At 48.8% G+C, this 18,962-nt stretch overlaps 7 protein-coding genes across 7 annotated transcripts; 2 read left to right on the top strand and 5 right to left on the bottom strand.

Moving 5' to 3' along the window:
* Positions 1 to 504: 504 nt before the first annotated feature.
* Positions 505 to 2,121, bottom strand: FPRO_07814 (uncharacterized protein; the record flags this gene model as incomplete). The annotated part of the gene is made up of 3 exons (XM_031234089.1): positions 505 to 1,044; positions 1,111 to 1,232; positions 1,281 to 2,121. 3 exons carry the CDS (start codon positions 2,119 to 2,121, stop codon positions 505 to 507), a joined length of 1,503 nt encoding a protein of 500 aa, XP_031083861.1.
* A 522-nt stretch (positions 2,122 to 2,643) lies between these two features.
* FPRO_07815 (putative cytochrome b5) lies at positions 2,644 to 2,955 on the bottom strand (the record flags this gene model as incomplete). Its single annotated transcript, XM_031234088.1, has 2 exons — positions 2,644 to 2,801; positions 2,859 to 2,955. The coding sequence occupies 2 exons, from the start codon at positions 2,953 to 2,955 to the stop codon at positions 2,644 to 2,646; spliced, it is 255 nt and encodes an 84-aa protein (XP_031083860.1).
* Positions 2,956 to 3,526: 571 nt separating this feature from the next.
* FPRO_07816 (uncharacterized protein) lies at positions 3,527 to 4,750 on the bottom strand (the record flags this gene model as incomplete). The annotated part of the gene is made up of 3 exons (XM_031234087.1): positions 3,527 to 3,670; positions 3,722 to 4,164; positions 4,222 to 4,750. 3 exons carry the CDS (start codon positions 4,748 to 4,750, stop codon positions 3,527 to 3,529), a joined length of 1,116 nt encoding a protein of 371 aa, XP_031083859.1.
* Positions 4,751 to 6,212: 1,462 nt separating this feature from the next.
* On the top strand, positions 6,213 to 6,884 carry FPRO_07817 (uncharacterized protein; the record flags this gene model as incomplete). Its single annotated transcript, XM_031234086.1, has 1 exon — positions 6,213 to 6,884. The coding sequence occupies one exon, from the start codon at positions 6,213 to 6,215 to the stop codon at positions 6,882 to 6,884; it is 672 nt and encodes a 223-aa protein (XP_031083858.1).
* Positions 6,885 to 7,305: 421 nt separating this feature from the next.
* Positions 7,306 to 8,634, bottom strand: FPRO_07818 (uncharacterized protein; the record flags this gene model as incomplete). Its single annotated transcript, XM_031234085.1, has 6 exons — positions 7,306 to 7,434; positions 7,484 to 7,946; positions 8,000 to 8,267; positions 8,320 to 8,399; positions 8,463 to 8,479; positions 8,539 to 8,634. The coding sequence occupies 6 exons, from the start codon at positions 8,632 to 8,634 to the stop codon at positions 7,306 to 7,308; spliced, it is 1,053 nt and encodes a 350-aa protein (XP_031083857.1).
* Positions 8,635 to 9,519: 885 nt separating this feature from the next.
* On the top strand, positions 9,520 to 9,979 carry FPRO_07819 (uncharacterized protein; the record flags this gene model as incomplete). The annotated part of the gene is made up of 3 exons (XM_031234084.1): positions 9,520 to 9,676; positions 9,710 to 9,822; positions 9,878 to 9,979. 3 exons carry the CDS (start codon positions 9,520 to 9,522, stop codon positions 9,977 to 9,979), a joined length of 372 nt encoding a protein of 123 aa, XP_031083856.1.
* Positions 9,980 to 13,390: 3,411 nt separating this feature from the next.
* FPRO_07820 (putative kinesin) lies at positions 13,391 to 18,767 on the bottom strand (the record flags this gene model as incomplete). The annotated part of the gene is made up of 2 exons (XM_031234082.1): positions 13,391 to 18,651; positions 18,704 to 18,767. 2 exons carry the CDS (start codon positions 18,765 to 18,767, stop codon positions 13,391 to 13,393), a joined length of 5,325 nt encoding a protein of 1,774 aa, XP_031083855.1.
* Between the last annotated feature and the right edge of the window lie 195 nt (positions 18,768 to 18,962).

Raw genomic sequence — 18,962 nt, 5'->3', positions numbered from 1 at the left:
TGAACTGATACCTCTTTGCCTTAGAAAATGGCAAGTCGACTGAGATCTGCAATGTGTAAGTTAATGCAGCTGGCTATCATTGACTGCGTCACTAACTTATTGGCTAGGGACTGAGCCTACGCTGATAGGTAGCAGCTACTGGGGGCATAATAGACCGTCGACATCCATGGGAAGGACAGACGACGTATCTGGTGCCAGTTTTTTTTTTGGGTAAGGGTTTATGGAGATCAGACACATTAAGAATGGGTTTAGTGGTATATTACCCAAGGACATGGTTCATGTGTAACTGCAACGAACTACTTTACTCTATGGGTCTCCCTAGGCTTAAGATACTTTAGTAGAACCACCATTTGTTGCCTCATAGTTCATTCCAGTGAAGCTATTCCATACCGCGATGTTTTGTCTTGACAACTGCAGGATCACCAGTCCGAATGGCACAGTCGACTTATGGCTAACTATCCATTCCAAAAAACAAAAACGATCTTGCCCCTATAACCCACAGACTCAACAGTTGTTAATGTCGAACACCTTTCCCTCTGCCACGTGAGTCAAGATAGAAGTCACCACCATGAAGTCTCTGGCGACATCCACCATCCAGTTGGACACAGCCATTCGCACAGCCTTCTCTCCCTTCCAGCTTGTGCCACTCACATACATCTGCCGGGTCTCATTGATCTTCTGAACTAGCTTATCGTTCAGAGTGGAATTCTTAGCACGGAAAAGAACAATCATGAAGATCTCATTCAAGTCAGCACCGTCGTCGGGGAGTAGCTCGTAGTGCCCCGAGTCCCTCAGGAACGCAGCGACTCGGCGGGATAAAGCGGTCATATTGGCCAGCAAATTTGCCATACCTGGTCGACCTTCACTGAGGAGAACAGAATATGCGGGAAGGGCACGGAACCGCCGTGAGTTCTCGAGGCCAATATTCAGGGGCGAGGGAATGGTGGACGCCCCTCCCGTAGAGAGGTATGCTGCATTGGGGTTGGTGAAGACGGATTGAAGGATAGTAGGTGATCGCGTGAGGAACATGCCGCAGTCGTAGGGCTAATCAAGTTAGCGACCCAAGTCAATACTAGTTAAAGTCAGGCTGAAATGATATGAAATACTCACTACATTGAGAAGCTTGTGCCCGTCAACGGTGATACTGTCCGCTAACTCGATCCCCCCAACACGATCACGAAGAATGTTGTAGTCGTCCTCTTCGGGAAGAGCGCGAGCAAAGATACCGAAGGCTGAGATGTTAGAATGAACGGCATCCTGCAAAAGGGTTGGATTCTTACCTCCATCGACATGAATCCAAGCTCCATACTTGTCCGCCAACTCCCTTACTTTACGCATCTCTTCAACCCCCGTTAAAGCATATCGCCCGGTGTTGACCTCTCCGGCGCTTAATGCAATAACACTTGCGGCGTCTTTCTTCTGAAGTTCTCTTTCCAAAGCCTGGAGGTCCAATCTCCATGGCTCGCTATCGCTGAGTCTCAGCTCTTTCACAGCTCCTCGTCCGAAGCCGACGACACTCGCTGCCTTGGACAAGGAGCTGTGACCTGCACTCGTGAGGATCTGGAGCTCCCTGACGCCAGCAGAAAGACAGGCCGCAAGCAAGCCGACCTCACCGATACTCTGCCCGCGTTTCTCCAAGATGGCTTCGCGTCCACATGCAAGTCCAAGTACATTACTGCCCGTAGCCCCAGTTGTGAAGGTCCGTCCTTTCCAATCCCCAAGTCTCAGTAGCGAAACGAGCATCTCCAAAGCTGCATCCTCCAAGGTAGTTGCAATTGTCTGTGCTGGCAGATGAACCTGGACATTCTGGTCCAGGCGGGAGACTACATTGTCTGCCCACTCAGCAATAGGAAGAGTACCACCGGTGACAAACCCGTAATAACGGGACGAACTGCCCTGGCCGTTACACGCGGGAACAATGTCCTGTATGATGTGTCGTACAACATGTTCCTGTGAGACACCTCGAAGGTAGTCCTCCGATTCAGGCCGAGGGAGCTTGGCTTCAGCGGTCTCGATGGCAGATAACTCGGGGAGAGTAGGTGCCGGAGCGGAGCCGGGCTCGGGGCCGTGGCGGCGGGATAAACGGGTCCGCTGAAGGTCGAGATTGTATAAGTCGCTCATTCTTGCCCAGAATGTAGTTCAAGATGATGGTAATGTTATAAATGCCTCGAGAAGTTGTTTAACTGAAGAACAACATGAGTCACTCAATTTACCGCTATCTCACACCGTTCATGTAAGCCTCCCCACTTGTCTTCGCCGCTTAAGCCGCAACTTGCGGCAAGATCCTTCTACGATAGACGATGATTGCCATGGTGTTGACTCCTACAATTATCTCGGCCAACTCCTTTCGGAAGGTGGATTAGTCCGATGCAGATGCCTCCGGACTCAAAGGAGACTTATATGATGGCACGCGACGGATGCAAGTTCTCGGTCTATATGAATATTTCTTTACTCTAATGGCCTGGTATGTCCAGTATGACCATCCGCCACTTGCTTCTAGACCAAGATCTTTGAACTCGATACAAGTCCACCTATATAGTGTAGCTTAATCCAACATGTGGTATGCGCCATGCCAAAATCAAATTAAATCAAATCAGAAAAAAGTGCACGCTGCCGCCTTCGAGTCCCAGAGTTGGCATCTTTCTATAGCTTGGCGCTCTCGCCGACAGCGCCAATCTTGAGGTCCTTGCCATACTTTGCCAGGACATGCTCGTTGTGGTACTTCCAGAAGGCCTTGGTAGCGTTCTTTCCAGACCAGCGCTTCAGGATCTTGGCACCACCGGGATGTTCGTCGATGAAATCTACGGGTGTTTGTCAGCTTCCATTTGTTTCTGCGAGTTTGGGTTCGGTAGTCGTACTGGTCACGTCGTAAACGTCATTCTCAACAATGAGCCAGAAACCGTTGGCCTCATCCTTGTGCTTTCCAACCTCAGCGGTAGTATATGTCTCGGACATTTTGTAAGGTAGGTGGTTATAAAAGTCGAGTTACAAGGGGAATGAGAAGTTGACGAAAGAATGAGCTGTAGATGAAAGTGTAGGTGATAAATGAATAAATTGAGTTGATGAGCTTGGAAAAGAAACAAGGAGTTCTTTCCGGGGCGCCGTCGGCAGGTGGGGGCTTGCCTCGGTTCACGGTCACGAGCAGTACCTTCACCCATTGCAGAAGCCCGGGGACCGGGGGAGCTGGGGAAGTGCGCTAGGAAAGCTACTAAGCCGGGTAGTCTGCACCTATCACAGGGAAGCAATTGTCAACTTTCACAAGGAAGCACTCGATTTGAAGCCCCAGTTCGTCCCGTCGGCACCTATTACTCAAGATGGCCTTATTAGAGTCCAACTTTGAAGGGATGAGCTATCTAACACTGTAACAGATTGCTGATATATATTTCCTGATGATTTGCAGAAACCGAGAAAATGCTTTCTAAACTATAACTCAACGTCCTTGGTACCATGCCGCTTCTCTGTACTCTGATGTGACTTTGGCGCTCTATACCCTTTATTCGTTGGCTCATAAATGCTGGTCTGCTTATTATACGACAACTGTAGTAGATCGTCTTCTGATCGCGTCACGGAATCGGTCCGCGAACGCTGCTGTTCCACGACAATCACTCTCCGCTCGCTTCTCAAGAGCCTTTGGCAGCCATTCACTGATCTTTACAATCCGATTTTCGTTCTACGTCTCGTCAGTTCGCCCGATTCTCTCAGCAATATGTGTTAAACTTACGGATGGATGAGTGCTCAGCATTTCTGGGGCTTCTTCTCCACTGGCATGCTGAAGCGCATGCATTCGCTGCCAGAAGCCTAAAGCTGCGCGTGGGTCGTAACATGCTTCGGCCATCATCATTAGGCCGATGTAGTCTGCCTCGCTCTCCTGCTTTCGACCCATGGGAAGGTAGAAGAGTAGATCTTGCAGGTAATATCCTCCCACGACATTCCAGAGTCCAAAGAGTGCAAGACCGGGCAGAGCTCCAGCGAGGAAGAACAAACTTCCGGCTGTAAGATTTCCTACCCATGCAGCAGAGAGGCGCTCTGCTGCGTGAGAGGCTGTATTATGCGCGATCTCGTGCCCTAATACTGCTGCGAGGGCATCCTCACTGCGGCAGACGTTGATAATACCACTATGCACAAACACTTTACCCCCAGGGAGGACGAAGGCGTTTGCTGTTCCTATGGCCAAAGGTCAGCAAACCCACAGTCTCGCTGCACATGATCGCCAAAACGTACTATTATCAGCTATCACGAATATTTCCCAATTGAGGTCCGCCATGCCGCTCACGGGGATTAGCTTCTTCATTACCCTCCTGACCAGGATAGTCCTTGGATCCCATTCTGATAGAAAATGGCCACCTTGCGCTCTGACCTGCTCGATAACCTGTGCAGCTGCTTTCGAATGCGCGCGTGCGACCATGGAATCAGAGAGGAAGTTGAATCTTCGACGGCCTGTAACCGGAACGGTTTGAGAGTTGTAGAAGTAGAAGCCAATTGCAGCGAGGACGGTTGCTATTACGGTGAGACGCGAATTACGGCTGCTGCCCGCTTGTGTGAACTTGCGCGCAGCGCGATGTGGGACGAGGGGTCGCGCAGCTTGTAGGCGCTCTTGTAGTTCTCGTTCGGAATGTTGTTGGGGACGATAATGGCATTGCGAAAAGGTCCTGCGACGAGGGATAGAGGATATGGCGGTGCGATGAATAAGGAAAATGGTAGGACGGTTAATGCTCAGTGACGGCTTTTGAAGCAAACGAGGGGCAGTCATTGTCGGATTCAGCGGCCGGCGTGATTCGGTCAATTGTCGTGCTGCTACCCCGGATTTCGTTCTTCAATTTAAAATAAGGATAGATCGAGCAAATATCACGAAGCAAGCGCGCCGCAGAGCTGGCGATTGTGTGCTGGCTTGTGTTGCTTTGTCTCGTGATAGTTATTGGTCCAGCACAGCTGCACAGGTGAGAAGACGCTCCAGAGCATGGTTTGCGTCATGGTCAGTCTGCAGCCTTCCCGCTATCGGGGACCTAAGGTATCCTAAGTTTAGGATAGATTTGATAAGTTTAGTGGGTCTTTAGACTAATGTATTTTGGTTAGTAACTAAGAAGGTCTTGCTCTAAAGACGGCCCGGCTAAAAACGCTGAGGCACCTCCTGCGTCAATAACCTGAGAGCATGTACTACACCGACGCTTTTAAGAAAGAAATATGCAATGAAATATTTACTTCATTTTCATCCTCAAACTTCATAAATTTTCATAGATAAGTAAAGAAAACAGAAGTCAAAGTACTTCTTTCCATGAGGTGGAAGACTCCGCTTTTATGGTATTCTTTGGTGGCAGCTGTTGCAGCCCTCCTTAATTTTCTGTCCGTTCGAGAGACCCTTGGGCTCAACATCCACTCATGAATGCACAAGCGTATAGCTCTGCAGTTATTACCAATGAATAACAGACCAGTCTGATCATCACTGGCACCTAGTACTTAGCGACTGACACACCATTGTTCATCTGCACCAAGAAGATCTTATTCATAAGGTACTAATCTAGTGGCCGGTGTCTGTTGCTTGGGATTTCCGAATAGTATCACGAACTACACTAACATATTTGCTTCCCCATCACAAACCCAACAGCTGACATCCAGATTCAAGCTTTGCTATCACACAGAAACCTTTGTCGTATGCAATCAACGGCTTGTTATTGTAGGCGTATGACCCGGAAACTACGGGCTTGGCCTGACCACCACGCGATGGAGCATATTCACCATGGGTAGCTCACTTCAGAGCAACTCTGACATCATCTCAGCAACCTAACCTCAGGACAAACTCCCTGCTAGTTCCCAAACGCCAATTTTGCACCTCTTTATCCTACTCTGAGTTCTGAGCTCGTAATCATTCCCTGGAGGTCAGACTTTGGCTTACACCATCATCGTTTGCTAACATGATACTAGCTTCTTTGAGTAGTTTTGAATCCTGCATCACACCAAGAGGGTCCCGTTTTGCAGGCCCTCTTATCAAACATCCCATCACATTGGTGTGGGCGCAACGGCAGCGAACCATACATTCAACGTCTTATAGTAAAATGTGTAAGCTCTATCGCTACGCTATCAGTCCCTTGCTCACTCTCTATTCAGGGGTATAAAAGGAGCAGTCTATCTTTCAATTGCTGCCAACCCAGAAACAATTCTCATCCTCTATCATATTCTCAAAACGATTGCCTGCTTTATTTGATACCAAACACAAGATGGGCGAACTCGTCAACGGCGAGCCTGACTTGGGCACCATCAAACCTTTATTCACCTCTTCATCTGAACCTGAAAATTCTCAGTCAAAGTCCCTCATCCAGGCTCTATCCTTGGAGCCTCATATCGAGGGAGGCTACTTCCGTCAAACCGATACAAATCCTACTACCATTCCTTCACCGTATCCATCCGAAGCTCTCTCCCACGAGACTCTAGCTCTTTCGGGCCCTGCTCGTGAAGGTTACAGGGCGGACATACGACGTCTCTCTACCACCATTTACTACCTGCTAACCCCGCGCCATAGTCAGGGGAACTTCCATCGCAACCGCAGCCGTGTGATTCATACTTTGCATCGTGGAAGGGGACGCTATGTACTCATCCACCCTGATGGGCGCATCGAGTCTTTTATCGTCGGTAATGCGGTTGAACGAGGCGAGCGTATACAATGGATCGTTGAAGGCGATGTCTGGAAGGCAAGTTACTTGCTGCCCGACGAGCCAGATACCGGCCATGAATCAAAGAGGGAGGAAACTGGGGGCTTGCTGATCTCAGAGACGGTTGTTCCTGGCTTTGAATATCACGACCATGCATTCCTCACTCAACAAGGAATTCGTGAACTACTCAGCGAAGAGCAAGCCCGCGAACTGGACTGGCTCGTGAGAAGATCGGAGTAAATGCTTGAGGACAGTGATTGGGCCTGACATTTGTGAAAGAGGAGACACTTGTATAAGAAACGAAACGGGTCGTCTCAGTAGCATTTTTTTTGGAAACGTGTTATGTCGTCTGACAATCTCATTGCCATTAATTACAGACTCCAAGGCTTCAAAACAGGCGGCTATCAAAAGTCCAGGTCGGTACGATGTTGTACCCAAACCCCTATCAATACATTATTCTAGTCATGTGCATCGTATCGACGTTATTGGGTATCGTGGATATGAAAAGCCAAAGTCGTCCCCATGTGTCGCTATGCATCGTTCGTGAGGTGGTTTATAGGTGTTAAAAGTAGTCCTTCTGAACCGTTTGCCCAGCTCCTTTCCTGAACTATTCAGGTTCAATATGTGGTTGTAGTTCATTCCAATCCCCAGTGTTTGCCCTTCATGTAAATGGCACTCGTGTGACAGGCCGTTCACCTGGGAATGGCTTCCTGCCAATGATGACGTGTATTGGTATATAAGCGTGAATCCGCGTGTCGATCAGCTCTCGTCGGACATCAACCAGTGCCACCTGTGACTTTGAGTCAAATAAGTCCGAGAAACCTTGACAGTATACTTACCTCAATCTGCGCAGGAGTTCTCTCGTAGACGCGGTTGAACAGTGTGAAAGAGAAGCCGCTGAGGCCCATCAAGAAATTCCTTTCCCACATGCGCCCAAGTTCCTTTAGGCGTTCATCCTTTGGCCAGCCATTCATGGGCATTTTGAAGATTCGCTCTTGAACGTCAACAAAACCCGCCTGCACATATGCCTCACGAACATGGGCAGCAACATTGGTGGGCCGGCCCATCAATTCTGAAGCTTTATTGATTTCGCGGAACCATGTTGCAAGAGGTCCGTCCGGTGGAAGGGTTTCATCATCAGACATTATAACGGCATCGTATTCCTGCGACTCGAACCACCCTCCTGGCTTCAGTGTCTGAAAGGCTTGGTCCGCAATCTGCTCCTTGAAGCTAGCCCAGCAGCCAGATGTGACACGGGTATGAATGTAATCGAAAGGCTGAGAGTAATCCCAAGGCTCAGAGCTAGAAGGTAGTAAGTTTCCAAAGGGTCATATGAGGCCTGGATGTTGACATACGAATCTTCGACGTAAAAGTTCACGTTCGGGGGCACTTTTCGAGGCTGTATTGGTGAAAGGTCGGTTGCAACTACTTCTGTTTCCGGAAACAAGTCGCCCATTTTGATTGCCCAGTCACCAGTACCAGTAGCAATATCGAGGATATTCACAGGCGGTGCTCTCCTTGACAGTGGTGCAAAGTAAAGACGCTCACCGAAGAGTTTTACTAATGCTTCATTCTGTAAATCAAGTCGCTCACGCTCTAGTTGGTCGTTGGGGAACGCGTATGCTAAAAGGCGTCATTAGTGGTGCATGCTGGTGAATGAATAGACAAAGCTTACAGCCAGCCCGGTAGGCATGATACGTTCGCCCAAATTCTTCTGGGAAATTCTGTACGCTGTCTGTGAGAGATTCAGAGTCTCTGATAGTTCTTGTTAGGCGGGATTAACACGGTGAAGGTGCACTATGGGCTTCGACAACTTACATGCCTTGAGCATCAGGCTACACAAAGTCAGCATGCCCTCGAGCTAAATGGGAGGTACAGAAGAAAAAGTACATACATCCGGCTCAATGAAACTGGTCCCGCCAGAATTTGAAGCGGAACAGTTAAAAGTAAACTGAAAATGGTGAAGACTTGAAGGTGAAGAGTCAGGCATATTGCCATGACTTGGTGACTGCGCTGCCATTACAGCAGGCGCCATAAGGCAGTCACAGTTATGTATGACAAGGACTGAGTATCAGGCAAAAGAACAGAAGCGGCTCTTAGCTGAAATCATGAAGAGAAAGGGCAACTCAACCCGATGCTGCGAGTAACTGCGCTTCTCGGACTTGGACTTGGAGCTGAGAAATGCTGAGACTTCGCGCTGCCGACTGTCCCAAAGGTTGAAAAGTCCTAAAGTCGTTCTGATTAACGACTTGGTAGTCAATTATGGATACCGATGCGGAGTCAAAATCCAATGGTAACATGAATCGAATATGTGCGTGGGTGGTAATCGCGGATAGCAACACGAGACAATTCGACAGAGAGGTTATTGGTGGTATCGTGGATCGTGCAGCACAATGAGGGGAAGACGGGAGCAAAAGACGATCGACACTAACTACTGACCCGTCTCTCTAAGGGGGACGCTTGGAGCGGCATCAGTAAGAAGTGCTATGTAGTACCAGCGACGTCAAGAGAGACCAGGAGCTAGAGTAGGTAGGAGAGTCGGGAAATAGAAGCTAGTTATGGAAATGGAGAAGGGCAAGAAGCTTGAATGAAATCCCCGCTCTGTAGAAACACCAGAAGAAAAGGAGCCAAACCCAGAAGAGCAATGCATAAAGCAAGGGACAAGGGCCAGTTGAAAGGGAACGGGAAGCGACCCAAACACCTGGTGCGACCGAGGCCTGAAGAGTGGATTCAGACAGAGTAGCTAACTTAGCAAAGGGGACCAAGAGGATGGAGACAAGAGACGAGGACGGGGTCAAGCAGCTTGGGACCCAGCAGCTTGGGACGGGTATCTAGCTCTCGGCTTTCTTGGCAAAGCCACAAAGCCCTACCACAAATGAACTGCCTGCAAGTGGAAGTGGAACAAGCGCTTGCTGCTGATGTGTCATTGGCATTGGATGTTGTGCTGTCTTGGTGTGGTGACTACCCCGGTCTAGAGCGCCTGTACATGTTCAAGAGGCGACCCATCCAGTCGGGAACTGGGATCCAAAAAGGTGAATTCTGAGTGGTGTTTGTAATACATACAGCCCATCGCACCCTATATGAATTAGGGAGCTTGCTACCTCTGATTCACCAACTACTCGCCAAGGTCCTGCGCCGGTACCTGGATATGAAAAGAGGAAGAGGTATGTCGGCAAAGGTATGCAATTATGTGGCTGTCCACTAGACACAAACGCGCATATACGATCCCTTAGCTCACTGGTAATATTCCGATAAATGGGTCCGGGCATTCTGGAACCGTTGTGAGGAGACAACGTGAGGAAACAAGCAAGGCTGGTCTCATTGCAATGCTCTGAGCCAGGACGGAAAAGACCTTCTGGCGTCGTTTACTAAACCCTTACAAAGGTACTTTCGGTATTCGCGTTGTATCAAGTTCTGCAAGGAGATGCCATTGGCCACGGTAGTTCCTCTGATGAGCCTGCAAATGGCTTCGGGTACGCAAAACAAACTCCCGTCGAGACCCTGGTCCCTCATCCCTCTCATTCATCAAGGGGCTTCGGGCGGTCCCAACGACGTGGGTAGGCTAGCTCAAGCCTAACGACCGGGCGCTGGGATAAAACCCGGTGGCCTGGGTCGGACAAGGTGCAACCAACCGTCTTTCCGACGGCTTGGGAATGGCCACGATCCTTGTTCTCATGTTGGTGTACGTCATGTTGGTGGACGTGTATCTTGAGAGGGCTTTCTGTTGTAGCGTTGTCCACCGAATGTCCTGTGCGAATTGTGAAGAGGGAAGCGTTCGGCCAATTCATCAGGCTTCATTCTAGGACCTATTAGTTGGTCGATTCTCAGCCTAGGTCGACGCCTATGGACTTGGAAGACTGCGGCTCATAAGGAGCCACAACAAAGGTTCAAGCCACATCAACGAAATAGATGACACATGCCAGAAAATTTCCTTGTATGCGTGATACGAAATGATATGATGTTATGATGGGATGTGATTCTGGGGGTAGTTATCAGGGGAGAGTTGAATAGGAGGAAATTAGTAATTTATTCTGAGATCCGTGGGGAGTGGATGAGAAATGCATGCTTTTGATCAATGAAATAGGGGACAAGTCGATGAGATCACAGGTCACGACAGGACCTGCCAATATTGGATGTACGACCTAAAGTTCAATTTTCGCTTTGTGATGGAAATCTCCTGGGACTAGGTACTCCATAAGGCACTGTCAAAAGACTGGGCGCCTATGACAAGGATGGTAAAGGCCAGAAATATCTGTAAACTTTACCCTTGGGCATGTCAAGGTACAGATGTCACAGAACGAGCTTGTCAATAGAACAGTCTCCGTTTCGTTCTGTATTGAAAACACATCGCCCATTACTCTCAGTTCAAGATCTAACATGAGATGACATACTTTATCCCTTTTCAGTATGGGCTACTCTGACCCCGATTCTTTTAGTCATGCAACTAAAGTTAGCTCTAACTCTGAAACTGGTGGAAACTCAATCTGCCTCCCGTGATAAACTCACTAATAAGGGACAGCCCATGAGCACAATCAACGCCATGATTTGGAAAAAGTTACCTGGGCACACATCTCCCAGTAGCTAAAATATTTGTCATCACAGGCCTTTTACTGCTGCCCATCGCACCGTCCTGTGTTTCACGTCAACTTGTTAGCTGCAGTTTTTGACGTGAAGTCAGTAGCCTCTTCCAAACTCAATGCATCATCCTTATGGTACTCCGTAGTATGCATGCATATGCTGTTGCGTAACTTGGCAACTCAGAGTCGACGTTTTACCGCCAGAGGCGCCACCTCTTTACGTATTTCTTCGTACGCAAAGTTTAATTACTTCTGCTATACCTGGCTTCTCAAACACTCCTTGTCCTTGTCAACGTTGGGCCCGGAAGATATGCTTCTGCGGATCCATGAGTCTAGGGTCTGCCTTCACCTTTCAGAAACCTCTTCTCTCATTTTTCATTTTGAGTTGAGTTGCTATTAATAAGCGGGCCAAATAAGGCCCTGTCCCGTGAACACTTCCACCTTCGGCGGTTTTCTTTGCCCTCTTCTTCCTTCATCCTGGTTCAACTGTATTTGCTTTCAACATTAGGGACGCGTTGACATCAAGGCTGTTATCCAACCTGCGCTTTGGCATTAATCGAGATACAAAAGTAACAGTAGCTCAGGGCGCCACTTAAAATCCATGACCTGAATCCTAAATGATAAAATGGTAAGTCAGCCCAAGTTCAAGGGCCTTTCTGATAAAGTTTACCTTGGCGAGAACGGCTAGACCACACGTGGAGGGACGATCCACTGGTCTGGGTGAACAAGACTTTGCTGGACAGGTAAAATATACGCAGTAGCATTCACGACCAAAAAGGAGCCTCCATTAGCTTTGAGGAATTCCAATGTTTATCCAGCGCCGGCACATGTCTGTGTTGCGGAATCTGTCCCGACACCTGTATCACCGTCGTCGTCGTTACAATGAGTGCTATCAGAGCAATCAATGGCCCAGCACATGACAGGATACCAATATACAATGAATGGGGATATCTTCTGGGCATCGCCGAACCAATCGTTAGACATTGTCATATTGCTAACCATCATGTATGCTCCTTGGCCGTTACTAATACTCAGGCGCCTTACTCAAGGCTTCACTACATAGTATACTCAACTTATACGCATCTCGGAAACACATCTCTTCGTCACGACCAATAGGAATAGAATCACAAATTCGTAGGCTCATTTCCGATGCCCAGGGGACAAAGGTAGGCATAACAACTTTGTTTTCTTTTAGTGACCTAGTCTTGTTCTCTAATACCATCCCCAGAGACGCCATGAGCACTTAAACCCAAAACGTGATAATCTCGGTGCAAGTTCCCATGCCCAGCGTTATACCTCCGAAACCGAATTCTCAAGAAATTCTTGGGGCAGCCCCCTAACTCTTCCTTGCTTGTCTCCGAAGCCGTTTCCCCGGGCATCCCTGGCCTTAGACCAACTTTCTAACTATCTGTGGAAGATGTCCTATTGGTTAGCGGAATGGGATGATCTGTTCCGTCCCTGCTCCCGCACTAGAATCACAAAATGGAAGACATTCGAGCCATTCATGCGTTGTCAAGGGTAAATCGCCATTATTTTGCTGAGATTTACGTATCTTGTAACCTCACTAAGTAGGTAGTTAATTACACGGCTTTGAATACGCGCTGCATGGCAAGTTCAACTACTTGCGGTGCTGTGCATGTTACTTTGCCGAAACACCGTTGCATCGTTGCATGCCTTGTAGGTGGGCATCATCATCTGGCTGTGACAAGGAGAGATCCAATATATTTGTATATCTATATGAGGTGAACTTTAGTAGCTGCCCTTGGCTCTGATGATCTTCATGTCGACTTTTTCACGGCATGAGCATAATAGAGCCTCTAATTCACAGCATTGGTCTCCCTAGCTTTAGAACCATTGAAGCTCCTGGGTATTTGACTTAGCATAGGTAACCTCACAATCGCCGATAAGGGATAACAACACAGGTATGTATAACAGAACGTCGCATGCTCGGCATAGGCCATTGCACTTGGATTCGCCCATGATTCTCAATTGATTCTTTTATCTAAGATGTATCCAAAATCTTAAAGCAAATCTACATGATTGCCCTCCTACTCCTGTGGGGGTATAAGTCATCTCATCTAATTCACCATCAAATAGTTACAAAGAAAATCGTTTCCCCAAGAGGACGTTGCAAGTCATTACTCTCATTACAAGCAGGCTCACCCTGCTCTAGAAATCGCTTCCGGGGTAGGGGCTGGCTATCCCACTTCCGGGGGCGCTGTCATTGCTTGACATGTATGTTTGATCGATTCGGAAGATCCAGTCCATCTTGTCACGCTCGCTCCGTGCTGCGAATAGCCAAGTGTTGTCTGTCCCATAAATGGCAAACACTGCGGACTGCATCCGCTCTGGTAGTCGCTGAAGGCCTGGCCCTCCTGATGAGGCACCAGGTCCACTGCCTGTCCATATAGTAGAGATAACACGGCCCGAAGCAGTTCGTCGATGTCCTGGTGTGAAATCAGTTCCCCCATCCTGACCTCGCACTCCAGAATCATCAGGGCCCTGAAGCAGGCCCAATACCCCAGGCTGACTGTCTATACGAGAGTTCCTCAAACTTATGAGCCCAACCTCGTCACCGTCAGTTGCAGAGTGCAAATGAAGGTACGGTCGCCGCAGCTCGACGAATCTTTTGACCCAACGAGTTGAGTCGCTGTTCGGAATCATCAGGTATCCGCCTTTTAGGACTTTGGGGTTCTTTGGTACTCGGATAACTGTTGCGATAAGTGTCGGCTGCGCTGGGCCGTCTGTCATCAGACCGTCTGTTGGAGGTGCCATGTTGGTCGGGCTGAGGATATTGTTAGATGGATCAGGATACTTCTTCCATAACTTCAGGCATTTTGTCAAAAGATAGGTCTGGTCTTCATCATACTCGGGTTTGAGCAGTGGCTCTTCCACAGTAATTGTTTCTTCTTCCTCGACTTCCGTAGCTTCTGGTGTCTCCGATGTGGCTTCTTCTGTATATTCATTCTCTAGCTCTTCTTTGACAGGCTTGCCCTGTTCATCGACGTGGGACTCTCTTATTTCAGGCTGCTCTGGGTTAGAGAAATCCGTCTCAGGTTGCTGTGCTTCCTTGGAGAGTTGTGGTTGAGATTCGTCTGCAGGAGGTTGCTCCTCGTCATCGAGAGAAGGAGTCTGTGAAGTTTCTGGTGTATCATTAAGCAGGTCATCGTCGCTTGGAATGATTGGCTTTAGCTCCGGGGAAGGTTCAGGCTCGGGTTCTTTTTTCTCAGGCAAGGTATTTGCTCCGTCCAAACCAAGTTTAGCTAAGACAGACTCCGTGACTGACATATCTGCGGCGCGTCTTTTCTTCTTACGAGCCGTGAGAAAATCGCTGACCAGCGACACCCCTCGAGGTGTCCAGCTTGTTAGGTCTTCCTCGCCTTTGACGTAGTCATGCTGGCTATTTAGCCTCCACAGGTCGCCGACTTTCTTCACGGGAGCAGGACGCATGGCAAGAGTGAAGATGCCAGTCGATGAGCGCACGAAGCGAACGTTCTGCCAGAGTGCCGAGAACATTGAGGTCTGCCGCACGAAAGTTCTTGACAGAATCTGGACGCAAACCTTTTGCGAGAACTTCATAGGCTCAGCCAGCTTCTCAGAGCTGATCTCCCATGAGATTGTCATTTGAACTCGATACTTATCCTGTGTCACTCGATCAAGCAGTAGTGAGTTGTGCAAGCTGGAATCCCACTGAGCGTAGATTGTAAGGCTTTTAGTACCGTTGGCATTCTCGCGAAAGATCGGGCTCTGGGACAATTTCAGAGAGATATCAGGTTCATTGGCTCCCATGTCAGGTGTCTTCCCAGCCGAATCAACAAGTCTAATCTTTCCAACGCGAACAGCAGTGACGCCACTCCATGGAAGAGCATCGCCAGAACTGTGAGAGATATTAATGCCGATTCTTCGCTGCAAGCCCTGATGAAGTTGGAAAGTCCCCGTGTCAAGCTCGCTGGTTTGTGTGACTTCAACAGCGCCATATTCGCCATTCTCGTTCAATTCCATGATTTGGATCCGGGAGAGTAGATCGTGCTTCTCTTGGGTGTAGAACTGCGATTCATTGATTCGGGATGCTCTGGCTTTATCTTCTCTTAAAGGCACAGCATCTCGCATGTCATCCCAGCTGAGCAGCTTATCCAGATGCATCGTGGAGACCTTGGCGAAGATGGCGACTCTCAAGGTGACATCTTGGGGGGCAAATAGAGGAATGCTCATGCTATGAACACTCTCAAAGCGAATTGGTCCCTCATCAAAGTCTTTGATCATTTGGGTCGTGGTAATGCCATCCTCCTCAGAAATGCCTGGGATGAAGAGCTGTGCGTGGACTTCTGTGCCTTCTCGTTCAGCAAACCCCACGAGCTCGTGCATGACAACATTGAACTTGAGGGTGTTTGTTGGTGCACGAGCATGTGATGGTTCAAGGGAAAGCTTGATGATACCGACAACATGTGATGTGTAAGGCGATAAGACATCGAGAGTGGAATCTTGAACCCGGCACTCGAAAACTGCCTTCAGTGGCACGTCAACCTCACCCACAAGAGTATATGACGGCATACATGTCTCAACAAACGGGTTATCGAGACTGAGGTGCTGTGCATATTCCGGCTGGTCAAGATACTGGTGCATCTGCCGCATCTGCCTTACGCGATCATGTAGTTTCTCCAAACTCCATAAATGAACCACGCTGTGCTTATAATCAACCACACGAATGCCAATGCACGGCTTGTGAGCTTCTTCCAGCGCCACATCATCGCCCTCACCAGTAAGTCCATTGAGCACCATATCATAGGACGAGCACAAGACATGGCCGACGTCTACCGCCGCAAATTGGAAAACGACGTGCTCGTCAAGTTCGTGGCTCATGACCTGAGCTTCTTTGAGAATGGATGCGTTTTGCAACACCGCCTCAGCCATCTTCACAAAATGTCGGCCTCGCCAAGTCTTGACAGTCTTCTTTGCCATCTCAATCTCTTCTTCTGAGAGGGTGGGGCTCTTCTTTGGCATCTTAAGGGGATCCATCTTTTCGATTTTCTCTTCGAATTGCTTCCGTTGTTGGTTTAGCTGTTTCTGCATGTCTTCCTTTAACTCCTTCAACGCCGCCTCCATCTTGACCTTCTCCTGTTTGATTTCTTCAATCTCGACGTTAGCAGCCTCAGCGCTCTTTAGTTGATCTTGGTATTCTTCTTTCTGTTTCTCCAATTTGTTTTGCAATTCCTCGCGGACCTCTTTCAATCTATCGTCGGGCTCTCCTTGTTTTGGAGTTGAGGGCATTGTCAAAGCGGTATCCAACGAGAAGTTATCCATCGTGCCGTTCGATAGGTACTTATCCCTGATCGGGTAAGAAGACTCCGAATCGTCCCCATCCTCGCGACCATTCACTCGTTCCGCCCTTGCCCTCTGCACATCCTCAAATAAAGCATTGAGCTCCTCGTCAGTAAGACTGGTGAGATTTTGATCGGATCCAAGAATTGCACCAGCGGCTTCTCGTCTTGCAAGCGACCAGTCCGATTCCCTGCCACTTCTCTGGAATATTGATGGAGACTCTGGTCTCGAGATGTCGCCAAATTCGGAGACCCTACTAAATGATCTTTCGTGGCCGGGTCGGGGACTTGGTGAGGGTGAGCCTCGATCCAGTGCCTGGAGCTGACTAGCTGTGATGGAGTGTCGAAGTAAGCTCTGTGGTCTCTCTGGTACCTCAGCCCGCTCTGCTCTCGCCTCCATAGGGTGATTAAATCGGAAAATATGGAAATCACCCAGAATGACACGATAACCAGAATGAAGCTGTGATGGCTCGGTGATCCGCTTTCCGTTGATCATGACCGAAGCACCTTCACTGGGGGTGAGAGTCACTGTCCCATCGGGAGCATTTTCAAAAGTGCAATGATCGTGCAATATCCTGGATCCGTTGAGTCGGATGTTCGCTTGATGATCGGCGTTGGTATCGACATTACCGACTGTTGTGGTACCCGGCTTGAGGTTGTAGACCAGGCACTCGGCCAGAAGCGGATCATCGGACAAGTTGACCAAATGCGGCATCTTCTTCGGCGTATGCAGGCCAACGAAACCTTTCTCAATACTGACACCAAGTTCTTCGAGGGCCGCTTCACGTTCTTTGTGAATTTCCTCAGTTTTCAACAGTTTCTCCTCCCATGTCTGATTTAGATCCGTAAGCAGCTTCTCACTCTGGCTCAGCTGTTCCGCGATCTCTGCCTTTGAGACCTTCTTCAGAACACCGTCCGAGCCAGTGATGCTGACCATCTGCTGATCTAGGGGTGTGCCTTCAGGATAAGTCTCTCCGGTGACAAGTCCACCCCCAGCAGCTCCACCAGGAACAGGACCATTCCCAAGTTTGCTTCTTAATAGCGATAACTCCTCCTTCAATTCTCTGATCATACGGGCATTAGCATCCTCGTTGACAACAGCGTGGTTCTTGATTCGCTTAGCGGAGTCGGCATATCGGAGAGTACTGAGCGTTTCATCAAAATTGATATCAGCCGGACTGACGGCGGCAATCATTGCTGTCATACTGTTACCACCTAGTGAATCTTTCAACAACCACGTCAGGACACTGTCTCGATAAGGTACTTGACCAGTGCCTTTTTTCTTCTTGCCACCGGTTGACAGGTCAGCCAAAGCAGCAATGACACGACCCAATGTCGACAAGGATCGGTTGATCTCAGCGCCCTCTTTCAGCCTCGCGCCAGTGGCTCCCGTTGATGTGGCTCGTTCAGAACCTGCCAAATCCACCAGACTGATCTTAGCGACCTTTTCCATCTCCATCTTTGTGTCAGCATCGTATTTCTTCTGTGTCAACATCAGGGTGAAAACGGCGTGACTTCGACTTGATGTTTGGTTCATATTGGTTGCGGCGACCGTTCGGGCCTTGTTTCCTTCATCCATGAGATGTTCAATTTCCTGAAATTCGTTGACTGCAAGCTTAGCAAGATCCTCCACATAGGGACCTGTGGAGGGATGTTCTCGGACTTTGAGGTTGCCTTTGGTCGATGGGTTGAGTAGATCTCGGACACGTTCGTTGTAGATCTCGAGATAAGAGACTTCGACTGTGCATTTCGTTGTTTTATCCTTCTTTAGCTCATCGATCCTTTTGAACATATCCTGGCAAATCAAGGGAACGATCCCTATTTCCTTCCCATAGCCCATCATAGAATATGATTTTCCTGAACCGGTTTGGCCATAGGCGAAGATACAGTTGTTGTAGCCTTGGAATGCATTGTCGAGAAGGGGCTGTCCCAGGTCGTCGAAAAGGTTCGATTGGCCGGCGTAGTTGGGGTCGTCTTTGTTGAATGACCAGTACGAACGATCGAATGCAAAGGCTTTTGGTCCTCCATCTTTCACGCCTTTCCCTTCAGGTGCGGTGACCACCGTCTGGTTCCCTTTCATCTCCACGATACATTTTGCACCTCTTTCGATTTCTGCATCCCATTCAGCACCGCTCTTTTCTTATGTAAGAAACCCGCTACTTACCTCTACTATTGAAAGGTCGACATCTCACCACCACCTTAATATTTCCTCCGCCCGCTGGCGGCATGGCTGGCGATTTGTCTAGGGGACCCAAGTCGGTCCCCTCTGGACAAAAGCTTGGTTGTTGAGAATGCGCGGGATTTGGAAGGGATCAAGACTGTCCCCAACACGATATATATACCGGCAGCTTATACTTTATTGCAACAGCATGTGTCTCCACGGTGTAGTCGCCGTCCGAAACTTCAGCGCATTGTCTCGTCGG

Source organism: Fusarium proliferatum, assembly GCF_900067095.1.
Source record: "Fusarium proliferatum ET1 genome assembly, contig: FPRO_scaffold007, whole genome shotgun sequence".
NCBI classification, from domain to species: Eukaryota; Fungi; Ascomycota; class Sordariomycetes; order Hypocreales; family Nectriaceae; genus Fusarium; species Fusarium proliferatum.
The sequence above is the reverse complement of the archived record's forward strand: the minus strand, read 5'-3'. Positions and strand labels throughout refer to the sequence as shown.